Consider the following 27114-nt stretch of genomic DNA (forward strand, 5'->3'; position numbering starts at 1 on the left):
ATGCATCCTGCACCTAGATACCATAGGCTTGTATGCGATAATCTATTGTTGATGAAGCTTGAGTCAATTTCTATGCATTCATAACTTGGATAGGAAGACTAGTGGTAGATTCCAAGGCTCTAACACATCTCAATCTTTGTTTCACAACTCTTTGATTGCTGCTGTTTACTTTGAGCACTTTCATTTCACGTTCTTCTTTTCATTTCAACAACAAAACCCCATTTCGAGTGCGTGTGTGCTTCTAGGATTCTGTCCTAGACCTTGAGTAATTAGCAAGAGGCATTGTTGAATCTGACCTTGCCTTTAGCTAGTTAGTCAGTTTCTTTGTTCTATGTTTTTCTAGCATTCTAAGTAATTTAACTTGGAACCAAGTTACCATTCTCTGTGGGATCGACCTCGTATTTACATAAGCTATACTATAAACGGTTCGTGCACTTGTAGAATTAAAGTTGCTGTTTTTAATAACTCATTTTAGTTGTTAGGAATTGAGACAACAAGTTTTACGCCGTTGTCGGGAACCGCAACGTTGGTGCTATAGTTAGATTACTTTGATTGTTTTGTTTTTGTTTGTTTCATTTGTTTCTTTTCGTTGGTTTTTCTTTTAGTATTCAGTTTTTGTATTTAGTTATTATCTCCATTGAAAGCACTGAATTGAGTTCCTTGGTGTGTGCATGTCCGAATCTGACCAGGAGCAAAGTTCACCTGAGCCACTTTCACCAAGAACCGCTGCTGTACATGCTGGTTTGAGGAGGAATTATAGTTCTTCAAGCGCTGATTCTAAAAGTTCCGAATCTGAAGGTTCAAGCACGATGGCAGAGATTCCGAACAACAACAATAATGTTGAAGGAGGTGGTGCACTTGTTGTCCAACCTCGAAACCCCTGCGTGAGTTTTCCATTCCCAAAGTCACCGATCAACCTTCATGCATTGTCTATCCTCAACTCACAGTTGACAGGTTTGAGCTTAAAAGTGGTATGATTCATCTTCTTCCAACTTATTATGGTAATACCACTGAGGATCCTTACATGCATATTAAGCAATTCTTTGAAATATGTGCTACGATCAAAATTCATGGCCTTGATGATGAGCAGATTAAGATGAGGCTATTCCCATTCAGTTTAAAAGATAAAGCTAAGTCTTGGTTAGACTCTTTGCCTAATGCTTCAATTCATGCTTGGGAAGAGCTTTCTAATAAGTTTTTGCAGAAATTCTTTCCGGCTCAAAAGACTAACAAGATTAGAAAGGAAATCCTTGGTTTCACATAGAAGGAAGGAGAAGCTTTTCATGAATGTTGGGAGAGGTACAAGGAGATGATAAGTTCTTGCCCACACCACAACATAGAGAGTTGGATGCAAATGCAATCTTTCTATGAAGGTTTGCTTGATTCCGAAAGGATGATGGTAGATGCAACAAGTGGAGAAGGACTGATGAACAAAACAGCAGAGGAGGCTTTTACTCTCTTTGAATCCTTGAGTGCTAACTCTCAACAATGGAGCCACAATAAAGGAAGAGGAGCTCCTATGAAAGCTGTGGTCTCTGAGGTAAGTACTAATAATGAGATTGCTGCAAAACTTGATGTTATGTGTTCTTTGCTTCAACAGGCAGTGACTGGCCCTCTAGGAAACAAAGTGGAAGTTCAAGACCAATCTTTTGCAGAGCACATGCTAGAACAAGCAAATGCCCTTCAAGCAAGGAATCCTAATAATGATCCTTACTCAAACACGTACAATCCGGGGTGGAGAAATCATCCTAATTTCAAGTGGAGCAATAACTCAAATGTGCAACAATCTCAAGGACCTGCCCCAGGATTTCAAATACAACAAAGGCAATTCCAGCAAGCTCCCCAACAAGTGCAAGAGCAAAGGGGTGATCAAATGGGAGAATTGCAAGACATGTTCAAGAAGTTCATGGGGCAACAGATGCAAACCAATCAGAATCTTCAAAATGCAGTGAACAAACTAGAAGTGCAAGTTGGGCAGATTGCATCCTCCATGAGCAATAGGGCATCCGGAACATTTCCAAGCCAAACAGAGGTGAATCCAAGGCATCAAGAGCATGCTAAAGCAATACACATCTTAAGAAGTGGTAAACAAGTTGATAACAAGGTTGGAGATGTCAATGAAGAGCAAGAAGATGGAGAAAACGTGGAGATCATTCAGCCACCACATGGGCAGCCCACAGCTTCCAACAAACAGCCCCTCAATGCTCCAGGAAAGAGCACAGGCCCTAAGGTATCATCTAATGCTAATCAAGTTCCAATTTCAACTAATGCTTTTAGGCCTATTGCACCCTTTCCCAGCAGGTTATCAAAGTCAAAGAAAGATCAAGGCTTGGATGACATAATGGAAACATTCAAGAAGGTGCAAATCAACATCCCATTGCTCAATGCCATTGCTCAGATTCCAAAGTATGCAAAAATTTTGAAGGATCTATGCACTAACAAGAGGAGATTCAAAGAGCATGAACAAGTTGCATTGAGTGAAGAGGTAAGTGCAGTGTTACAAAGAAAGCTACCTCCAAAGCTAAAGGATCCAGGTTCGTTTTCTATACCTTGCATAGTTGGTGATTTTAAGTTTCAAAAAGCTTTGCTTGATCTTGGTGCTTCTATAAACCTTATGCCATATCATGTTTATGAAAAACTTAACCTTGGTGGGTTGCAAGCCACATCTGTGAGCATTCAATTGGCAGATAGAACTATTAGGTACCCTAAAGGCATTCTAGAAGATGTTTTGGTGAAAGTGGAAGAGCTAATTTTGCCAGCAGATTTCTTGGTGTTGGAAATGGAAGAAGCACCAATTCATGACAATCAGTTACCACTCATTCTAGGTCGGCCATTCATGGCAACTGCCGGTGCTATTATTGATGTGAAGAAGGGTACATTGACCATGAACGTGTTTGATGAGACAATAGCATTCAAAGTGTTTGAAGCCTCCAAGTTTCCAAGTGATGAGCATGAAGTTTTCCAGCTTGATGCAATTGATACTATGGTGAAAGAAGCACTGCCAATGAGTTATTTGGAGCCCATTGAAGCATGCATTACACAAAGCATAAGGAAAGAAGAAGTGGACAGCTTAGAGGCTGTGATATCTCCTTTACTTCTTGAGCTTGTTTGCAGCATGGATAGCTACATAGAAGTTGGAAAGAGGTATGCAAACCAATTTGAATCATTACCCCCACCTACTAATAAGGTTTTACCTTCTATTGTGCAGGCACCAGAGTTGGAATTAAAGCAATTGCCAAAACACCTTAAATATGCTTATTTAGGTGAAAATGAGACTCTACCTGTTATCATTGCCTCACACCTCGAACCAAATGATGAGAAGAAGCTTTTGAGAGTTCTAAAAGAGCACAAAACCTCAATTGGGTGGAGCATTGCAGATATCAAAGGCATAAGTCCAACACTATGCATGCACAAGATATTATTGGAAGACAACGCAATGCCTAAGAGGGATGCCCAAAGACGTCTCAATCCAAACATGAAGGAGGTGGTAAGGAAAGAGGTAATGAAGCTTTTAGATGTTGGTATTATTTACCCTATATCTGATAGTAAATGGGTGAGCCCAGTGCAAGTTGTCCCCAAAAAGTCAGGTATCACAGTGGTGAAGAATGAAGCAAATGAGCTTGTACCTACACGGGTGACCACGGGCTGGAGAGTTTGCATTGATTATAGGAAGCTCAACACAGCAACAAGCAAAGATCACTTCCCTCTTCCATTCATTGATCAGATGCTTGAGAGATTGGCTGGCCATAGCCACTATTGCTTCCTTGATGGATATTCAGGCTACAACCAAATCGCCATAGCCCCAGAGGATCAAGAGAAGACGACCTTCACATGTCCCTTTGGCACTTTTGCTTATAGGAGGATGCCTTTTGGTCTCTGTAACGCCCCAGCCACTTTTCAAAGGTGCATGATGAGCATTTTCTCCGACATGGTAGAAAGGTTCATTGAGGTATTCATGGATGACTTCTCTGTCTTTGGTGACTCTTTTGATCAATGCTTGCATAACTTATCTAAGGTGTTGGCTAGATGTGAACAGACTAACCTTGTGCTTAATTGGGAAAAATGTCATTTTATGGTTAACCAAGGCATAGTTCTTGGTCATGTCATCTCTAGTAAAGGAATCGAGGTAGATAAAGCTAAGATTGATTTGATTGCCTCCATGCCTTCACCTACTTCTGTCAAAGAAGTACGTTCTTTCCTTGGACATGCAGGTTTCTATAGGCGTTTCATTAAGGAATTTTCTAAGATTGCAAGGCCTTTGTGCAATCTCCTTGCCAAGGACATGGATTTTGTCTTTGATCAAAACTGTGAGAATGCTTTCAATGCTTTGAAGAAGATGCTCACAACTGCCCCAATCATTATACCACCAGATTGGAGCTTGCCTTTTGAATTGATGTGTGACGCCTCTGATTATGCCGTTGGAGCTGTTTTGGGACAGCGAGTTGATAAGAAGCCACATGCCATCTACTATGCTAGTAGAACCCTCAATGATGCCCAACTCAACTATTCCACCACAGAGAAGGAGTTATTAGCTGTCATATTTGCTTTAGAGAAGTTCAGATCATATTTGATTACTAACAAGGTTATTGTTTACACTGATCATGCAGCATTAAAATACTTGTTAGCCAAGAAGGATGCCAAGCCACGACTCATTAGATGGATTCTCTTGTTGCAAGAGTTTGACTTGGAGATAAAAGATAAGAAAGGAAGTGAGAATGTCGTGGCTGATCACTTGAGTAGATTGGTACATGTATCTAACGAAGAGGAGGATTCATTGCCATTGCGTGAAAGCTTCCCTGATGAGCAACTCTTCTCCATTTGTGCTTTGAATTCCCTCAATCCATTGCCTTGGTTTGCTGATATTGTTAACTATTTGTGCACTAATGAACTCCCTACAGGGTTATCTACGTTCCAACGTGACAAGCTTAGGAAGCAAGCAAGATACTACTTTTGGGATGATCCATATCTATTCAAGCATTGCCCAGACCAAGTAATTCGAAGGTGTGTGCCTGAAGGTGATTTTAAGAGCATTCTAGAGTTTTGTCACTCCCATGCATGCGGAGGCCATTTTGGAGCAAAGAAGACTGCCAGCAAAGTGCTACAATCAGGTTTCTTTTGGCCTACCCTTTTCAAGGATGCTTATGCTTTTTGTGCTTCATGTGATAGATGCCAACGGATGGGTAATTTAAATGCTAGAAATCAGATGCCTCTCACTAATATCTTAATCATTGATATATTTGATGTTTGGGAATTGATTTCATGGGCCCTTTTCTACCTCTTATGGATTTGAATATATATTAGTTGCTGTCGATTATGTTTCCAAATGGGTGGAAGCCATTGCCACTAGAACTAATGATGCTAAGGTTGTGATGTTTTCTCAAAGGAAATATTTTTACAAGGTTTGGCACACCTAGAGCAATCATTAGTGATGGTGGCTCCCACTTTGTTAACCAAGCTTTTGCAGCACTCTTGAAGAAATATGGAATCACGCATAAGGTGGCAACACCCTATCATCCTCAAACTAGTGGGCAGGTTGAGATAAGCAATAGGGAGATTAAGCACATACTTGAAAAGACAAAGTGAACACCACAAGGAAGGATTGGTCCATGCGTTTGGATGATGCACTGTGGGCTTATAGGACTGCTTATAAGACTCCTATAGGTATGTCTCCGTATAGGCTTGTTTTCGGTAAACCTTGTCACTTACCAGTGGAGCTTGAGCACAGAGCTTATTGGGCAATCAAGGCCTTCAATTTTGATATGAAAGCTGCTGGTGAGAAGAGGAGGCTTCAACTCAATGAGTTGGAGGAGTTGCGACATGAAGCTTATGAGAACGCTAAGCTTTACAAGGAGAAAACAAAGCAATATCATGACAAGAAAATTCTTAGGAAGACGTTTGAGAAAGGGCAGAAGGTTCTCCTATTCAATTCACGCCTTAAGCTCTTCCCAGGTAAGCTTCGTTCTCGGTGGATTGGCCCTTTTGTTATTACTAATGTGTTTGATCATGGCGCAGTGGAGATTCAAAATATTAAGGATGGCAGCACCTTCAAGGTGAACGGACATCGGTTGAAACCTTACTTTGATGCCAACTTTGATGCCAATATTGAGTCTCAAGCACTCAAGGAGCCTCCACCACTCTCTTGAAGCTCACCAGTGTTTGGACGTCTGGCTGAAGACATAAAACTTAGCGCTTCTTGGGAGGCAACCCAAGGTGACGAGGAGAAGATAGAATATGCGAGGAAGCTTGCTTGCGTCCTAATTGCCTCAAAGGGGAGTTTTTCTGAACTCTAACCTTTGGTTATGTCTTTCCCTTATCTTCTTTCCTTTCATTTATGAGGCATTGCTTTTTATTACACTCTAGACATTGAGGACAATGTTTCATTTAAGTTTGGGGGGAAAGGATTTAGTTATGTTGTTTCAAATTGTCAAATTTTAAATTTTTAAACTTTTGAGTGTGTCTAATGTCTAAAAACGCAGGATTTTGTGTCTTGTCTTGTTATCCTTCCAAACACCTATGATAAGACTTGGATCTAATACTAATATGGTTTCTCAGAGATTGATAGTCATTGTTTAAGGACTTTGTGTGGTTCTGAGTTAACTCTGTCTTGCATGCCATCCTTGCACTTATTGAGCACTTTGCTGAGTTAGTCCAATTTCTTGCTACTTGGAGATGTTATGCAATTCTACTTATCTCATGATCTTGGTTTCGTACTCTAGAACTTATTTGAATATCTCTTGAGACATTTTGTTGCCATACAATGCTTAGGAAGTGATTTAGGCCATGTTTGAACCGTTTGAGCTTTTCTAACCATCCCTCTACACGTATTCATCCCTACTCAACCCATTTGAGCCTGCGTTAAGCCTTTCTTTGTGTAAACCATTCCTACCATAATGAACCTCTGTTTTCTTATTCTTACTTATTCTATGAGCAATTAAAGTTATCTTCAAAAAAGAGTTATAAAGAATGCAAGGTTTTTGGAGCAAAAGTGAATCATTAGTGCCATAACCCAAGTATTGAAAAGAAATAAGTTTGGGGGTATTGGTAACTAATCAAAAGAGGTAATGAAGTGTGACCAATGTAGTCACGGCCCTAGGGTGTTATAAAAGAGAAGATCATGGTGATCTAGGGTAAAGAGCCACAAAATTAGGCCAAATAAACAGATATGAAGGTGTTGAAATTATGTTGAAAATCTGCTCATGTATGTGTTCCTTGCTTGTTACAAAGTTCAGTAATCTCTTATGCTCTTACCTATGCTTTAATTATGCTCAAAATATTGTATATCTCATATCCCTTCTTTCGTTCAACCACTACCCTAAACCTCATTACTACCCTTGTAAAGTCCTTTTGATCCTTGGTGTTGCATGGTATTATGTGGAGAGAAGATTGGATAATGAGCTTATGGGGTTCGGAATTTTTGATTTTGCTCTAAGTGTGTGCGCATGTACTTATTTGAGTTGCAGGTGTTGTTCTGATTTGGCATTCACACACTACACTTAAGGATGTCATTGTGAGCCTTGGTTACCCTTGAATCATGTGTGGAACTTAGATTGTGATTGTTGTGTTTCTTTGGAACCATATATTTCGGTGATTCTTTGAGGATATTGTTTGGAAGGCTAGCAGCTTATTTCCTATTTTCTAAATGGTATTTTTCCTTTGTTTTGCTTGAGGACTAGCAAAATCTAAGTTTGGGGGTATTTGATAAGGTCATAATTTCACACATTTGCATGCCTTCTTTGCTTAGTAATTTTGTTTAGCTTCTCTTTATTTTGAGTCTCTTACCTATGTTTGTGTGTTTTGTAGGTTAAGACAGCAAGAGATCACATTTGATGCAATCCATACTTGTTAAGTGGCTGATTGGGATAAGAGGAATATGGGCTTAAAGACAAACCCAATTTGGGCCACACTCCTTGTCAGTCCAGTTTCGTAGGTCATCTTGCAGGCCTCATTTCAGCAACTTACACAGGTCGGATGAGGAGACATCCTTGATAGAAATTGTTCCAATGGGTGTCTATTATAACATATCCAAATTTCAGCCCAATTGGATAAATCTGGAGCCCTTAGCACGTCAAAGACTGAACCAAGGTCACAGAAATGTCATGATTGGCTGCCATCACATCTGCATCCCTAGAGCCATGTGCTCAGCATGGGCAGCCATACATGGGAGTCAAATCAGCTCAGGAACTCAGAAAGATGAACAAAAGTCAAGCTTTCCATAAAGACACCATACCAAAGCATGGGCAGCTGGAGCAAGTGGCAAGCATGGGCAGAAGGGAGCAGTTGGGAGCAGCTAAGAGAGGTGTGCTTCACCAGCCAAAGGGGAGGACGAAATTTCTCTCTATAAATAGAGAGCTGCTCACTCATTCAAGGGGGCAGACACACACATTCACTTCATCCATTACTCTCAAACACACATTCAGATTCACCACAAAGAGAGAAGAGAGCTGGAGCTGTCCTGGGAATTCCTTGCTGCCATCATCTAGTTCTTCTCCTCTCTTTATCCTATCTATGTATTTCTTATTTTCTGTACTCATAGTTATGTCTAACTAACCCATTTAGTTAGGGCTTAGGATGAAGCCCTAGTCATGAATATTCAATGTTATGGATGATTTTATAGTTAATTGATTTCCTTGCTTTCATTACCAAGTTGTTAATCTCTAGTTTATTATGTGCTTGATGTATGTTTTCTTGGAGTAGCTAACTAAGATTTTATGCATCTAGCACAGGTTGGGAAGGGGTTTAGATTCACCAATTCTACTCTCCTTTCACAAGCAACAAATGAATGGCCTAAGAATCATTCAAGGGGTTAATAACCATAGGTTGACTAGGACAGATACCATGTTCTAGGACTTGTGTGATTATCATATTCTCAAGGAGCTTAATGACTCTTGTATGCTTTATTCTAAGTAGATACCATGCTTAGGTTGCATATTAGAGATCACGTGTTGTGTAGATACCATGCATAATCACATGCCTTAGGAGAATCATGCATCCTGCACCTAGATACCATAGGCTTGTATGCGATAATCTATTGTTGATGAAGCTTGAGTCAATTTCTATGCATTCATAACTTGGATAGGAAGACTAGTGGTAGATTCCAAGGCTCTAACACCTCTCAATCTTTGTTTCACAACTTTTTGATTGCTGCCAGTGTTTACTTTCGAGCACTTTCATTTCACGTTCTTCTTTTCATTTCAACAACAAAACCCCCCATTTCGAGTGCGTGTGTGGTGCTAGGATTCTGTCCTAGACCTTGAGTAATTAGCAAGAGGCATTGTTGAATTTGACCTTGCCTTTAGCTAGTTAGTCAGTTTCTTTGTTCTATGTTTTTCTAGCATTCTAAGTAATTTAGCTTGGAACCAAGTTACCATTCTCTGTGGGATCGACCTCGTATTTACATAAGCTATACTATAAACGGTTCGTGCACTTGCGAGAATTAAAGTTGCTGTTTTTAATAACTCATTTTAGTTGTTAGGAATTGAATCAACAAGTTTTTGGCGCCGTTGCCGGGGAACCGGTAACGTTGGTGCTATAGTTAGATTACTTTGATTGTTTTGTTTTTGGTTGTTTCATTTGTTTCTTTTCGTTGGTTTTTCTTTTAGTATTCAGTTTTTGTATTTAGTTGTTATCTCCATTGAAAGCACTGAATTGAGTTCCTTGGTGTGTGCATGTCCGAATCTGACCAAGAGCAAAGTTCACCTGAGCCACTTTCACCAAGAACCGCTGCTGTACGTGCTGGTTTGAGGAGGAATTATAGTTCTTCAAGTGCTGATTCTAAAAGTTCCGAATCTGAAGGTTCAAGCACGATGGCAGAGATTCCAAACACCAACAATAATGTTGAAGGAGGTGGTGCGCTTGTTGTCCAACCTCGGAAACCCCTGCGTGAGTTTTCCATTCCCAAAGTCACCGATCAACCTTCGTGCATCGTCTATCCTCAACTCACAGTTGACAGGTTTGAGCTTAAAAGTGGTATGATTCATCTTCTTCCAACTTATTATGGTAATACCACTGAGGATCCTTACATGCATATTAAGCAATTCTTTGAAATATGTGCTACAATCAAAATTCATGGCCTTGATGATGAGCAGATTAAGATGAGGCTATTCCCATTCAGTTTAAAAGATAAGGCTAAGTCTTGGTTATACTCTTTGCCTAATGCTTCAATTCATGCTTGGGAAGAGCTTTCTAATAAGTTTTTGCAGAAATTCTTTCCGGCTCAAAAGACTAACAAGATTAGAAAGGAAATCCTTGGTTTCACACAAAAGGAAGGAGAAGCTTTTCATGAATGTTGGGAGAGGTACAAGGAGATGATAAGTTCTTGCCCACACCACAACATAGAGAGTTGGATGCAAATGCAATCTTTCTATGAAGGTTTGCTTGATTCCGAAAGGATGATGGTAGATGCAACAAGTGGAGAAGGACTGATGAACAAAACAGCAGAGGAGGCTTTTACTCTCTTTGAATCCTTGAGTGCTAACTCTCAACAATGGAGCCACAATAAAGGAAGAGGAGCTCCTATGAAAGCTGTGGTCTCTGAGGTAAGTACTAATAATGAGATTGCTGCAAAACTTGATGTTATGTGTTCTTTGCTTCAACAGGCAGTGACTGGCCCTCTAGGAAACAAAGTGGAAGTTCAAGACCAATCTTTTGCAGAGCACATGCTAGAACAAGCAAATGCCCTTCAAGCAAGGAATCCTAATAATGATCCTTACTCAAACACGTACAATCCGGGGTGGAGAAATCATCCTAATTTCAAGTGGAGCAATAACTCAAATGTGCAACAATCTCAAGGACCTGCCCCAGGATTTCAAATACTACAAAGGCAATTTCAGCAAGCTCCCCAACAAGTGCAAGAGCAAAGGGGTGATCAAATGGGAGAATTGCAAGACATGTTCAAGAAGTTCATGGGGCAACAGATGCAAACCAATCAGAATCTTCAAAATGCAGTGAACAAACTAGAAGTGCAAGTTGGGCAGATTGCATCCTCCATGAGCAATAGGGCATCCGGAACATTTCCAAGCCAAACAGAGGTGAATCCAAGGCATCAAGAGCATGCTAAAGCAGTGCACATCTTGAGAAGTGGTAAACAAGTTGATAACAAGGTTGGAGATGTCAACGAAGAGCAAGAAGATGGAGAAAACGTGGAGATCATTCAGCCACCACATAAGCACCCACAGCTTCCGACAAACAGTCCCTCAATCCTTCTGGAAAGAGCACAAACCCTAAGGTATCATCTAATGCTAATCAAGTTCCAATTTCAACTAATGCTTTTAGGCCTATTGCACCCTTTCCCAGCAGGTTATCAAAGTCAAAGAAAGATCAAGGCTTGGATGAGATAATGGAAACATTCAAGAAGGTGCAAATCAACATCCCATTGCTCAATGCCATTGCTCAGATTCCAAAGTATGCAAAATTTTTGAAGGAATCTATGCACTAACAAGAGGAGATTCAAAGAGCATGAACAAGTTGCATTGAGTGAAGAGGTAAGTGCAGTGTTACAAAGAAAGCTACCTCCAAAGCTAAAGGATCCAGGTTCATTTTCTATACCTTGTATAGTTGGTGATTTTAAGTTTCAAAAAGCTTTGCTTGATCTTGGTGCTTCTATAAACCTTATGCCATATCATGTTTATGAAAAACTTAACCTTGGTGGGTTGCAAGCCACATCTGTGAGCATTCAATTGGCAGATAGAACTATTAGGTACCCTAAAGGCATTCTAGAAGATGTTTTGGTGAAAGTGGAAGAGCTAATTTTGCCAGCAGATTTCTTGGTGTTGGAAATGGAAGAAGCACCAATTCATGACAATCAGTTACCACTCATTCTAGGTCGGCCATTCATGGCAACTGCCGGTGCTATTATTGATGTGAAGAAGGGTACATTGACCATGAACGTGTTTGATGAGACAATAGCATTCAAAGTGTTTGAAGCCTCCAAGTTTCCAAGTGATGAGCATGAAGTTTTCCAGCTTGATGCAATTGATACTATGGTGAAAGAAGCACTGCCAATGAGTTATTTGGAGCCCATTGAAGCATGCATTACACAAAGCATAAGGAAAGAAGAAGTGGACAGCTTAGAGGCTGTGATATCTCCTTTACTTCTTGAGCTTGTTTGCAGCATGGATAGCTACATAGAAGTTGGAAAGAGGTATGCAAACCAATTTGAATCATTACCCCCACCTACTAATAAGGTTTTACCTTCTATTGTGCAGGCACCAGAGTTGGAATTAAAGGAATTGCCAAAACACCTTAAATATGCCTATTTAGATGAAAATAAGACTCTACCTGTTATCATTGCCTCACATCTCGAACCAAATGATGAGAAGAAGCTTTTGAGAGTTCTAAAAGAGTACAAAACTGCAATTGGGTGGAGCATTGCAGATATCAAAGGCATAAGCCCAACACTGTGCATGCACAAGATATTATTGGAAGACAATGCAATGCCTAAGAGGGATGCCCAAAGACGTCTCAATCCGAACATGAAGGAGGTGGTAAGAAAAGAGGTAATGAAGCTTTTAGATGTTGGTATTATTTACCCTATTTCTGATAGTAAATGGGTGAGCCCAGTGCAAGTTGTTCCCAAAAAGTCAGGTATCACAGTGGTGAAGAATGAAGCAAATGAGCTTGTACCTACACGGGTGACCACGGGTGGAGAGTTTGCATTGATTATAGGAAGCTCAACATAGCAACAAGCAAAGATCACTTCCCTCTTCCATTCATTGATCAGATGCTTGAGAGATTGGCTGGCCATAGCCACTATTGCTTCCTTGATGGATATTCAGGCTACAACCAAATCGCCATAGCCCCAGAGGATCAAGAGAAGACAACCTTCACATGTCCCTTTGGCACTTTTGCTTATAGGAGGATGCCTTTTGGCCTCTGTAACGCCCCAGCCACTTTTCAAAGGTGCATGATGAGCATTTTCCGACATGGTAGAAAGGTTCATTGAGGTATTCATGGATGACTTCTCTGTCTTTGGTGATTCTTTTGATCAATGCTTGCATAACTTATCTAAGGTGTTGGCTAGATGTGAATGACTAACCTTGTGCTTAATTGGGAAAAATGTCATTTTATGGTTAACCAAGGCATAGTTCTTGGTCATGTCATCTCTAGTAAAGGAATCGAGGTAGATAAAGCTAAGATTGATTTGATTGCCTCCATGCCTTCACCTACTTCACAAAGAAGTACGCTTCTTTCCTTGGCCATGCAGGTTTCTATAGGCGTTTCATTAAGGAATTTTCTAAGATTGCGAGGCCTTTGTGCAATCTCCTTGCCAAGGACATGGGTTTTGTCTTTGATCAAAACTGTGAGAATGCTTTCAATGCTTTGAAGAAGATGCTCACAACTGCCCCAATCATTATACCACCAGATTGGAGCTTGCCTTTTGAATTGATGTGTGACGCCTCTGACTATGCCGTTGGAGCTGTTTTGGGACAGCGAGTTGATAAGAAGCCACATGCCATCTACTATGCTAGTAGAACCCTCAACGATGCCCAACTCAACTATTCCACCACAGAGAAGGAGTTATTAGCTGTCATATTTGCTTTAGAGAAGTTCAGATCATATTTGATTACTAACAAGGTTATTGTTTACACTGATCATGCAGCATTAAAATACTTGTTAGCCAAGAAGGATGCCAAGCCACGACTCATTAGATGGATTCTCTTGTTGCAAGAGTTTGACTTGGAGATAAAAGATAAGAAAGGAAGTGAGAATGTCGTGGCTGATCACTTGAGTAGATTGGTACATGTATCTAACGAAGAGGAGGATTCATTGCCATTGCGTGAAAGCTTCCCTGATGAGCAACTCTTCTCCATTTGTGCTTTGAATTCCCTCAATCCATTGCCTTGGTTTGCTGATATTGTTAACTATTTGTGCACTAATGAACTCCCTACAGGGTTCTCTACGTTCCAACGTGACAAGCTTAGGAAGCAAGCAAGATACTACTTTTGGGATGATCCATATCTATTCAAGCATTGCCCAGACCAAGTAATTCGAAGGTGTGTGCCTGAAGGTGATTTTAAGAGCATTCTAGAGTTTTGTCACTCCCATGCATGTGGAGGCCATTTTGGAGCAAAGAAGACTGCCAGCAAAGTGCTACAATCAGGTTTCTTTTGGCCTACCCTTTTTAAGGATGCTTATACTTTTGTGCTTCATGTGATAGATGCCAACGGATGGGTAATTTAAATGCTAGAAATCAGATGCCTCTCACTAATATCTTAATCATTGATATATTTGATGTTTGGGGAATTGATTTCATGGGCCCTTTTCCTACCTCTTATGGATTTGAATATATATTAGTTGCTGTCGATTATGTTTCCAAATGGGTGGAAGCCATTGCCACTAGAACTAATGATGCTAAGGTTGTGATCAGTTTTCTCAAAGGAAATATTTTTACAAGGTTTGGCACACCTAGAGCAATCATTAGTGATGGTGGCTCCCACTTTGTTAACCAAGCTTTTGCAGCACTCTTGAAGAAATATGGAATCACGCATAAGGTGGCAACACCCTATCATCCTCAAACTAGTGGGCAGGTTGAGATAAGCAATAGGGAGATTAAGCACATACTTGAAAAGACAGTGAACACCACAAGGAAGGATTGGTCCATGCGTTTGGATGATGCACTGTGGGCTTATAGGACTGCTTATAAGACTCCTATAGGTATGTCTCCGTATAGGCTTGTTTTCGGTAAACCTTGTCACTTACCAGTGGAGCTTGAGCACAGAGCTTATTGGGCAATCAAGGCCTTCAATTTTGATATGAAAGCTGCTGGTGAGAAGAGGAGGCTTCAACTCAATGAGTTGGAGGAGTTGCGACATGAAGCTTATGAGAACGCTAAGCTTTACAAGGAGAAAACAAAGCAATATCATGACAAGAAAATTCTTAGGAAGACGTTTGAGAAAGGGCAGAAGGTTCTCCTATTCAATTCACGCCTTAAGCTCTTCCTGTAAGCTTCGTTCTCGGTGGATTGGCCCTTTTGTTATTACTAATGTGTTTGATCATGGCGCAGTGGAGATTCAAAATATTAAGGATGGCAGCACCTTCAAGGTGAACGGACATCGGTTGAAACCTTACTTTGATGCCAACTTTGATGCCAATATTGAGTCTCAAGCACTCAAGGAGCCTCCACCACTCTCTTGAAGCTCACCAGTGTTTGGATGTCCGGCTGAAGACATAAAACTTAGCGCTTCTTGGGAGGCAACCCAAGGTGACGAGGAGAAGATAGAATATGCGAGGAAGCTTGCTTGAGTCCTAATTGCCTCAAAGGGGAGTTTTTCTGAACTCTAACCTTTGGTTATGTCTTTCCCTTATCTTCTTTCCTTTCATTTATGAGGCATTGCTTTTTCTTACACTCTAGACATTGAGGACAATGTTTCATTTAAGTTTGGGGGGAAGGATTTAGTTATGTTGTTTCAAATTGTCAAATTTTAAAAATTTTAAAATTTTGAGTGTGTCTAATGTCTAAAAACGCAGGATTTTGTGTCTTGTCTTGTTATCCTTCCAAACACCTATGATAAGACTTGGATCTAATACTAATATGGTTTCTCAGAGATTGATAGTCATTGTTTAAGGACTTTGTGTGGTTCTGAGTTAACTCTGTCTTGCATGTCATCCTTGCACTTATTGAGCACTTTGCCGAGTTAGTCCAATTTCTTGCGACTTGGAGATGTTATGCAATTCTACTTATCTCATGATCTTGGTTTCGTACTCTAGAACTTATTTGAATATCTCTTGAGACATTTTGTTGCCACACAATGCTTAGGAAGTGATTTAGGCCATGTTTGAACCGTTTGAGCTTTTCTAACCATCCCTCTACACGTATTCATCCCTACTCAACCCATTTGAGCCTGCGTTAAGCCTTTCTTTGTGTAAACCATTCCTACCATAATGAACCTCTGTTTTCTTATTCTTACTTATTCTATGAGCAATTAAAGTTATCTTCAAAAAAGAGTTATAAAGAATGCAAGGTTTTTGGAGCAAAAGTGAATCATTAGTGCCATAACCCAAGTATTGAAAAGAAATAAGTTTGGGGGTATTGGTAACTAATCAAAAGAGGTAATGAAGTGTGACCAATGTAGTCACGGCCCTAGGGTGTTATAAAAGAGAAGATCATGGTGATTTAGGGTAAAGAGCCTCAAAATGAGGCCAAATAAACAGATATGAAGGTGTTGAAATTATGTTGAAAATCTGCTCATGTATGTGTTCCTTGCTTGTTACAAAGTTCAGTAATCTCTTATGCTCTTACCTATGCTTTAATTATGCTCAAAATATTGTATATCTCATATCCCTTCTTTCGTTCAACCACTACCCTAAACCTCATTACTACCCTTGTAAAGTCCTTTTGATCCTTGGTGTTGCATGGTATTATGTGGAGAGAAGATTGGATAATGAGCTTATGGGGTTCGGAATTTTTGATTTTGCTCTAAGTGTGTGCGCATGTACTTATTTGAGTTGCAGGTGTTGTTCTGATTTGGCATTCACACACTACACTTAAGGATGTCATTGTGAGCCTTGGTTACCCTTGAATCATGTGTGGAACTTAGATTGTGATTGTTGTGTTTCTTTGGAACCATATATTTCGGTGATTCTTTGAGGATATTGTTTGGAAGGCTAGCAGCTTATTTCCTGTTTTCTAAATGGTATTTTTCCTTTGTTTTGCTTGAGGACTAGCAAAATCTAAGTTTGGGGGTATTTGATAAGGTCATAATTTCACACATTTGCATGCCTTCTTTGCTTAGTAATTTTGTTTAGCTTCTCTTTATTTTGAGTCTCTTACCTATGTTTGTGTGTTTTGTAGGTTAAGACAGCAAGAGATCACATTTGATGCAATCCATGCTTGTTAAGGGCTGATTGGGATAAGAGGAATATGGGCTTAAAGACAAACCCAATTTGGGCCACACTCCTTGTCAGTCCAGTTTCGTAGGTCATCTTGCAGGCCTCATTTCAGCAACTTACACAGGTCGGATGAGGAGACATCCTTGATAGAAGTTGTTCCAATGGGTGTCTATTATAACATATCCAAATTTCAGCCCAATTGGATAAATCTGGAGCCCTTAGGACGTCAAAGACTGAACCAAGGTCACAGAAATGTCATGATTGGCTGCCATCACATCTACATCCCTAGAGCCATGTGCTCAGCATGGGCAGCCATACATGGGAGTCAAATCAGCTCAGGAACTCAGAAAGATGAACAAAAGTCAAGCTTTCCATAAAGACACCATACCAAAGCATGGGCAGCTGGAGCAAGTGGCAAGCATGGGCAGAAGGGAGCAGTTGGGAGCAGCTAAGAGAGGTGTGCTTCACCAGCCAAAGGGGAGGACGAAATTTCTCTCTATAAATAGAGAGCTGCTCACTCATTCAAGGGGGCAGACACACACATTCACTTCATCCATTACTCTCAAACACACATTCAGATTCACCACAAAGAGAGAAGAGAGCTGGAGCTGTCCTGGGAATTCCTTGCTGCCATCATCTAGTTCTTCTCCTCTCTTTATCCTATCTATGTATTTCTTATTTTCTGTACTCATAGTTATGTCTAACTAACCCATTTAGTTAGGGCTTAGGATGAAGCCCTAGTCATGAATATTCAATGTTATGGATGATTTTATAGTTAATTGATTTCCTTGCTTTCATTACCAAGTTGTTAATCTCTAGTTTATTATGTGCTTGATGTATGTTTTCTTGGAGTAGCTAACTAAGATTTTATGCATCTAGCACAGGTTGGGAAGGGGTTTAGATTCACCAATTCTACTCTCCTTTCACAAGCAACAAATGAATGGCCTAAGAATCATTCAAGGGGTTAATAACCATAGGTTGACTAGGACAGATACCATGTTCTAGGACTTGTGTGATTATCATATTCTCAAGGAGCTTAATGACTCTTGTATGCTTTATTCTAAGTAGATACCATGCTTAGGTTGCATATTAGAGATCACGTGTTGTGTAGATACCATGCATAATCACATGCCTTAGGAGAATCATGCATCCTGCACCTAGATACCATAGGCTTGTATGCGATAATCTATTGTTGATGAAGCTTGAGTCAATTGCTATGCATTCATAACTCGATAGGAAGACTAGTGGTAGATTCCAAGGCTCTAACACCTCTCAATCTTTGTTTCACAACTTTTTGATTGCTGCCAGTGTTTACTTTCGAGCACTTTCATTTCACGTTCTTCTTTTCATTTCAACAACAAAACCCCCCATTTCGAGTGCGTGTGTGGTGCTAGGATTCTGTCCTAGACCTTGAGTAATTAGCAAGAGGCATTGTTGAATTTGACCTTGCCTTTAGCTAGTTAGTCAGTTTCTTTGTTCTATGTTTTTCTAGCATTCTAAGTAATTTAGCTTGGAACCAAGTTACCATTCTCTGTGGGATCGACCTCGTATTTACATAAGCTATACTATAAACGGTTCGTGCACTTGCGAGAATTAAAGTTGCTGCTTTTAATAACTCATTTTAGTTGTTAGGAATTGAATCAACATACACCAAGCACTCCATTTGAGCGAACTTCGTACGTACATGAATTGTCTGATTTCATGGACCAATCGATATCGTATTGAGTTCAAAACTTGGGGAACATCATAATATGTTGGGACGAGTCATTTGGCTGGTTTTGAGTGAAATCCAATCCCTAGAACTATGCAATACACCAACTAATCCATTTCAGAACGGACTTCGTACGAACCTGAATTGTCCGATTTGATGGTCCAATCGATATCATATTGGGTCCAAAACTTGGGCAACATCATAATATGTTAGTCATTTGGTGGGTTTTGGTTGAAATCCAATGGCTAAAACTATGCAATAAGCCAAGCACTCCATTTCATAACGAACTTCGTACGAACCTGAATTGTCCGATTTCATGGACCAATCGATATCGTATTGAGTCCAAAACTTGGGGAACATGAAAATATGGTGGGACGAGTCATTTGGAGGGTTTTGATTGAAATCCAATGGCTAAAACTATGCAGTAAACCAAGAACTCCATTTCGAACGAACTTCGTACGAACTGAATTATCCGATTTCAGAGGACCAATCGATATTGTATTGAGTCCAAAACTTGGGGAACATCGTAATATGTTGGGAGGAGTCATTTGGCTTGTTTTTCATGAAATCCAATCCCTAGAATTATGCAATACACCAACTAATCCAATTCAAAACGAACTTCGTACGAACCTGAATTGTCCGATTTCATGGACCAATCGATGTCGGATTGAGTCCAAAACTTGGGGCACATCATAATATGGTGGGAGGAGTCATTCGGTGGGATTTGATTGAAATCCAATATCTAGAACAATGCAATACACCAACCACTCCATTTCAGAACCAAATTCGTACGAACCTGAATTGTCCGATTTCATGGACCAATCAACATCGGATTGAGCCCAAAAGTTGGTGAACATCATAATATGGTGGGAGGAGTCATTTGGTGACTTTTGAGTGAAACTCAATCTCTAGAACTGTGCAATACACCACCACTCCATAGCAGAACGAACTTCGTACGAACTTGAATTGTACGATTTCATGGACCAATCTATATCGGATTGAGTCGAAAACTTGGGAAACATCAAAATATGGTGGGAGGAGTCATGTGGTGGGTTTTGATTGAAACCCAATGGCTAAAACTATGCAATACACCAAGTACTCCATTTCAGAACGAACTTCGCACGAACATGAATTGTCCGATTTCATGGACCAATCGATATCGTATTGAGTCCAAAACTTGGGGAACATCATAATATGTTGGGACGAGTCATTTGGCTGGTTTTGCGTGAAATCCAATCCCTAGAACTATGCAATACACAAACTAATCCATTTCAGAACGAACTTTGTACGAACCTGAATTGTCCGATTTCATGGTCCAATCGATATCGTATTGGGTCTAAAACTTGGGCAACATCATAATATGTTGGGAGGAGTCATTTGGTGGGTTTTGATTGAAATCCAATGGCTAAAACTACGCAATAAACCAAGCACTCCATGTCAAAACGAACTTCGTATGAACCTGAATTGTCCGATTTCATGGACCAATCGATATCGTATTGAGTCCAAAACTTGGGGAACATCAAAATATGGTGGGACGAGTCATTTGGAGGGTTTTGAATGAAATCCAATGGCTAAAACTACGCAGTAAACCAAGAACTCCATTTCAGAACGAACTTCGCACGAACATGAATTGTCCGATTTTATGGACCAATCGATATCGTATTGAGTCCAAAACTTAGGGAACATCATAATATGTTGGGAGGAGTCATTTGGCTGGTTTTGCGTCAAATCCAATCCCTAGAACTATGCAATACACCAACGAATCCATTTCAGATCGGACTTTGTACGAACCTGAATTGTCCAATTTCATGGACCAATCTATGTCGGATTGAGTCCAAAACTTGGGGCACATCATAATATGGTGGAAGGAGTCATTTGGTGGGTTTTGATTTAAATGCAATGGCTAAAACTATGCAATATACCAAGCACTGCATTTTAGAATGAACTTCGTACGAACCTGAATTGTCCGATTTCATGGTCCAATCGATATCGTATTGGTCCAAAACTTGGGCAACATCATAATATGTTGGGACGGAGTCATTTGGTGGGTTTTGATTGAAATCCAATGGCTGAAACTATGCAATAAACAAGCACCCCATTTCAGAACAGACTTCGTACAAACATGAATTGTCCAATTTCTTGGACCAATCGATATCGGATTGAGTCCAAAACTTGGGGAACATCAGAATATGGGGGGACGAGTCATTTGGAGGGTTTTGATTGAAATCCAATGGCTAAAACTACGGCAATGCACCAAGCACTGCATTTGAGAACGAACTTCGTACGAACCTGAATTGTCCGATTTCATGGACCAATCGATATCGGATTGAGTCCAAAACTTAAGGAACATCAAAATATGGTGGGAGAGTCATTTGGAGGGTTTTGATTAAAATCCAATGGCTAAAACTATGCAATAAACCAAGCGCTCCATTTCGAACGAACTCGTCGAACTGAATTGTCCGATTTCATGGACCAATCAATATCGGATTGAGTCCAAAACTTGGGGCACATCATAATATGGTGGGAGGAGTCATTTGGTGGGTTTTCATTTAAATGCAATGGCTAAAACTATACAATAAACCAAGCGCATTTGAACGTGTGCGAACTCAATTGTCCGATTTCATGGACCACTCGATATAGGATTGAGTCCAAAACTTAGGGCACATCATAATATGGTGGGAGGATACATTTGGTGGGTTTTGATTGAAATCCATTGCCTAAAACTATGCAATGCTCCAAGCACTTTTTAACGAACTTCTTACGAACCTGAATTGTCCTATTTTGTGGACCAGTCGACATCGGATTGAGTCCAAAACTCGGAGTATATCGTAATATGCTGGGATGAGTCATTTGGTGGGTTCTGAGTGAAATGTAATGTCTAGAACTATGCAATACACCACACACTCCATTTTAGAATGAATTTTGTACGAACCAGAATTGTCCAATTTCATGGACCAATCGATGTCGGATTGAGTCCAAAACTTGGGGCACATCATCATATGGTGGGAGGAGTGTTTTGGTGGGTTTTGATTGAAATCCAATATCTAGAACAATGCAATACACCAACCACTCCATTTCAGAACGAACTTCGTATGAACCTGAATTGTCCGATTTCATGGACCAATCGATATCGGATTGAGTCAAAACTTGGGGCACATCATAATATGGTGGGAGGAGTCATTTGGTGGGTTTTCATTTAAATGCAATGGCTAAAACTATGCAATATACCAATGCATTTGAACGTGCATTTAACTGAATTGTCCGATTTCATGGACCACTCGATATAGGATTGAGTCCAAAACTTAGGGCACATCATAATATGGTGGGAGGAGTCATTTGGTGGGTTTTGATTGAAATCCATTGCCTAAAACTATGCAATGCTCCAAGCACTGCATTTGAGAACGAACTTCTTACGAACCTGAATTGTCCTATTTTGTGGACCAGTCGACATCGGATTGAGTCCAAAACTCGAAGTACATCGTAATATGCTGGGATGAGTCATTTGGTGGGTTATGAGTGAAATGTAATGTCTAGAACTATGCAATACACCACACACTCCATTTCAGAATGAATTTCGTATGAACCTGAATTGTCCAATTTCATGGACCAATCGATGTCGGATTGAGTCCAAAACTTGGGGCACATCATCATATGGTGGGAGGAGTGATTTGGTGGCTTTTGATTGAAATCCAATATCTAGAACAATGCAATACACCAACCACTCCATTTCAGAACGAACTTCGTATGAACCTGAATTGTCCGATTTCATGGACCAATTGATATCGGATTGAGTCCAAAACTTAGGGCACATCATAATATGGTGGGAGGAGCCATTTGGTGGGTTTTGAATTAAATGCAATGGGTAAAACTATGCAATATACCAAGCACTGCATTTTAGAAGAAACTTCGTACGACCCTGAATTGTCCGATTTCATGGACCAATCGATATCATACTTGGGTCCAAAACTTGGGGAACATCATAATATGTTGGGAGGAGTCATTTGGTGGGTTTTGATTGAAATCCAATGGCTAAAACTATGCAATACACCAACTGCATTCGTAACTAACCGTACGAACCTGAATTGTCCGATTTCATGGACCACGCGATATAGGATTGAGTCCAAAACTAAGGGCACATCACAATATGGTGGGAGGAGTCATTCGGGGGGTTTTGATTGAAATCCATTGGCTAAAACTATGCAATAAACCAAGCACTCCATTTCAGAACGAAGTTTGTACGAACTTGAATTGTCCGATTTCATGGACCAATCGATATTGGATTGAGTCCAAAACTTGGGGGACATCATAAAATGTTCTGAGGAGTCATTTGGTGGGTTTTGATTCAAATCCAATCTCTAGAACTATGCAATCCACCATCCAATCAATTCAGAACGAACTTCCTACGGACCTGACTTGTCCGATTTAATGGACCAATCGATATCGGATTGAGTCAAAAACTTGGGGCACATCATGATATGGTGGGAGGAGTCATGTGGTTGGTTTTGATTTAAATCCAATGGCTAAAACTATGCAATACACCAAGCACTCCACTTCAGAATGCAGACCTTCCACGAACCTGAATTGTTCGATTTCTTGGACCAATCCACTCCATTTCGTAACGAACTCGCATTTAACTGAATTATCCGATTTCATGGACCAATCGATATCGGATTGAGTCCAAAACTTGGGGCACATCATAATATGGTGGGAGGAGTCATTTGGTGGGTTTTCATTTAAATGCAATGGCTAAAACTATGCAATATACCAATGCATTTGAACGATTACGAACCTGAATTGTCCGATTTCATGGACCACTCGATATAGGATTGAGTCCAAAACTTAGGGCACATCATAATATGGTGGGAGGAGTCATTTGGTGGGTTTTGATTGAAATCCATTGCCTAAAACTATGCAATGCTCCAAGCACTGCATTTGAACGAACTTCTTACGAACCTGAATTGTCCTATTTTGTGGACCAATCGACATCGGATTGAGTCCAAAACTCGAAGTACATCGTAATATGCTGGGATGAGTCATTTGGTGGGTTCTGAGTGAAATGTAATGTCTAGAACTATGCAATACACCACACACTCCATTTCAGAATGAATTTCGTACAAACCTGAATTGTCCAATTTCATGGACCAATCGATGTCGGATTGAGTCCAATACTTGGGGAACATCATAATATGGTGGGAGGAGTCATTTGGTGGGTTTTTAGTGAAATCCAATCTCTAGAACTATGGAATACACCAACCACTCCATTTCAGAACGAATGCGTACGAATTGTATCGATTTCATGGACCAATCGATATCGGATTGAGTCCAAAACTTGGTGAGCAACGTAATAGGGTGGGAAGAGACTTTTGGTGGGTTTTGGGGGAAATCCAATGGCTAAAATTATGCAATACACGAACCACTCCATTTCAGAATGAACTTCCCATGAACCTGATTGTCCAATTTCATGAACCAATCGATATCGGATTGAGTCCAAAACATGGGGAACAACATAGTATGATGCGAGGAGTCATTTGGTGGGTTTTGAGTGAAATCCAATGGCTAAAACTATGCGATACACCAACCACTCCATTTCAGAACTAACTACGTGCGAACCTGAATTGTCCGATTTAATTGACCAATCGATATCGGATTGAGTCCAAAACTTGGGACACATCATGATATGGTGGGAGGAGTCATGTGGTGGGTTTTGATTTAAATCCAATGGCTAAAACTATGCAATACCCCAAGCACTCCACTTCATAATAGACTTCAGTACGAACCTGAATTGTCCGATTTCATGGAACAATCCACTCCATTTCAGAACGAACTTCCTACGAACCTGAATTGTCCGATTTCATGGTCCAATCAATATCGGATTGAGTCCAAAACTTGGGGAACATAATAATATGTTGGGAGGAGTCATTTGGTGGATTTTGAGTGAAATCCAATGGCTAAAAGTATGAAATGCACCAACCACTCCATTTTAGAACAAACTTCCTACGAACCTGAATTGTCCGATTTCGTGGACCAATCGGTATCTGATCGAGTCCAAAACTTGCAGAACATCATCTTATGGTGGGACGAGTCATTTGGTTGGTTTTGAGTGGAATCCAACGGCTAAAACTCTACAATACACCAACCACTCTATTTCAAAATGAACTTCCTACGAACTGGAATTGTCAAATTTCATGGACTAGACCAATCGATATCGGATTGAGTCCAAAACTTGGGGAACAACATAATATGGTGGGAGGAGTCATTTGGTAGGTTTTGAGTGAAATCCATTGGCTAAAACTATACAATACACCAACAACTCCATTTCAGAACGAACTTCCTACGAACTGAATTGCCCGATTTCGTGGACCAATCGATATATGATCGAGTCCAAAACTTGGGGAAGAACATAATATGGTGGGAGGAGTCATTTGGTTGGTTTTGAGTGAAATTCAATGGCTAAAACTATACAATACACCAACCACTCCATTTCAGAACGAACTTCCTACGAACTTGAATTGTCCAATTTCGTGGACCAATCGATATATGATTGAGTCCAAAACTTGGGGAACATCATAATATGGTGAGACGAGTCATTTGGTTGGTATTGAGTGAAATCCAATGGCTAAAACTCTGCAATACACCATCCACTCTATGTCAGAACGAACTTCCTACGAACTTGAATTGTCCGATTTCGTGGACCAATCGATATCGGATTGAGTCCAAAACTTGGGGAACATCATAATATGGAGGGAGGAGTCATTTGGTGGATTTTGAGTGAAATCCAATGGCTACAACTATGAAATACACCAACCACTCCATTTCAGAACGAACTTCCTATAAACCTGAATTGTTCGATTTCATGGACCAATCGATATCTAATCGAGTCCAAAACTGGGGAACGTCATAATATGGTGGGACGGAGTCATTTGGTTGGTTTTGAGTGAAATCCAATGGCTAAAACTCTACAATACATCAACTACTCTATTTCAAAACGAACTTTCTACGAACTTGAATTGTCCGATTTAATGGGCCAATCGATATCGGATGAAGTCCAAAACAAGGGGAACATCATAATTTGGTGGGAGGAGTTGTTTGGTTGGTTTTGAGTGAATCCAATCTCAAGAACTATGGAATACACCAACCACTCTATTTCAGAACGAACTGCATAAGATCCTGAATTGTCCGATTTCATGGACCAATCGATATCGGATTGAGTCCAAAACTTGGGAAACATCATAATATGGGGAGTCGTTTGGTGGGTTTTGAGTGAAATCCAATGGCTAAAACTACGAAATACACCAACCACACTATTTCAGAATGAATTTTCTACTGAACCTGAATTGTCCAATTTCGTGGACCAATCGATATATGATCGAGTCCAAAACTTGGGGAACATCATAATATGGTGGGACGAGTCATTTGGTTGATTTTGAGTGAAATCCAATGGCTAAAACTATGAAATACACCAACCACTCCATTTCATAACGAACTTCCTACGAACCTGAATTGTCCGATTTCGTGGACCAATCGATATCTGATTAAGTCCAAAACTTGGGGAACATAATAATACGGTGAGACGAGTCATTGGGTTGGTTTTGAGTGAAATCCAGTGGCTAAAACTCTGCAATACACCATCCACTCTATGTTAGAACGAACTTCCTACGAACTTGAATTGTCCGATTTCATGGACCAATCGATATGCAATTGTGTCCAAAACTTGGAGAACCTCATAATATGGTGGGAGGAATCATTTGGTGGATTTTGAGTGAAATCCAATGGCTAAAACTATGAAATACACCAACCACTCCATTTCAGAACGAACTTCCTACGGACCTGAATTGTCCGATTTCGTGGACCAATTGATATATGATCGAGTTCAAAACTTGGAGAACATCATAATATGGTGAGACGAGTCATTTGGCTGGTTTTGAGTGAAATCCAATGGCTAAAACTCTGCAATACACCATCCACTCTATGTCAGAACGAACTTCCTACGAACTTGAATTGTCCGATTTCATGGATCAATCGATATCGGATTGAGTCCAAAACTTGGGGAAAATCATAATATGGTAGGAGGAGTCATTTGATGGATTTTGAGTGAAATCCAATGGCAAAAACTATGAAATACACCAACCACTCCGTTTCAGAACGAACTTCCTATGAACCTGAATTGTCCGATTTCGTGGACCAATCGATATCTGATCGAGTGCAAAACTGGGGAGCATCATAATATGGTGGGACGAGTCATTTGGTTGGTTTTGGGTGATATCCAATGGCTAAAACTCTACAATACACCAACCACTCTATTTCAAAACGAACTTCCTCCAAACTTGAATTGTCCGATTTCATGGACCAATCGATATCGGATGAAGTCCAAAACAAGGGGAACATCATAATTTGGTGGGAGGAGTTGTTTGGTTGGTTTTGAGTGAAATCCAATCTCAAGAACTGTGGAATACACCCACCACTCCATTTCAAAACGAACTGTATTGTTCGATTTCATGGACCAATCGATATCGGATTGAGTCCAAAACTTGGGGAACAACATAATATGGTTTGAGGAGTCATTTGGTGGATTTTGG

At 40.2% G+C, this 27114-nt stretch overlaps 1 protein-coding gene, 2 non-coding genes and 1 pseudogene across 3 annotated transcripts; 2 read left to right on the forward strand and 2 right to left on the reverse strand.

Moving 5' to 3' along the window:
* The first annotated feature begins 671 nt into the window (after nucleotides 1-671).
* The window catches only part of LOC148919200 (uncharacterized), a 39568-nt pseudogene continuing 13125 nt past the window's right edge, over nucleotides 672-27114 (forward strand).
* Nucleotides 1232-1338, reverse strand: LOC148919201 (small nucleolar RNA R71). Its single transcript, XR_016125733.1, has one exon. It is a non-coding gene; the product is annotated as a small nucleolar RNA R71 (small nucleolar RNA).
* On the forward strand, nucleotides 6161-12677 carry LOC103331359 (uncharacterized). The gene is made up of 2 exons (XM_089047972.1): nucleotides 6161-11224; nucleotides 11420-12677. The coding sequence occupies exons 1-2, from the start codon at nucleotides 9666-9668 to the stop codon at nucleotides 12675-12677; spliced, it is 2817 nt and encodes a 938-aa protein (XP_088904098.1). The 5' UTR covers nucleotides 6161-9665.
* On the reverse strand, nucleotides 10227-10333 carry LOC148919202 (small nucleolar RNA R71). Its single transcript, XR_016125727.1, has one exon. It is a non-coding gene; the product is annotated as a small nucleolar RNA R71 (small nucleolar RNA).

The sequence above is a fragment of the Prunus mume genome, linkage group LG3, assembly GCF_029339155.1.
Source record: "Prunus mume cultivar Tortuosa linkage group LG3, ASM2933915v1, whole genome shotgun sequence".
Classification (NCBI taxonomy): Eukaryota; Viridiplantae; Streptophyta; class Magnoliopsida; order Rosales; family Rosaceae; genus Prunus; species Prunus mume.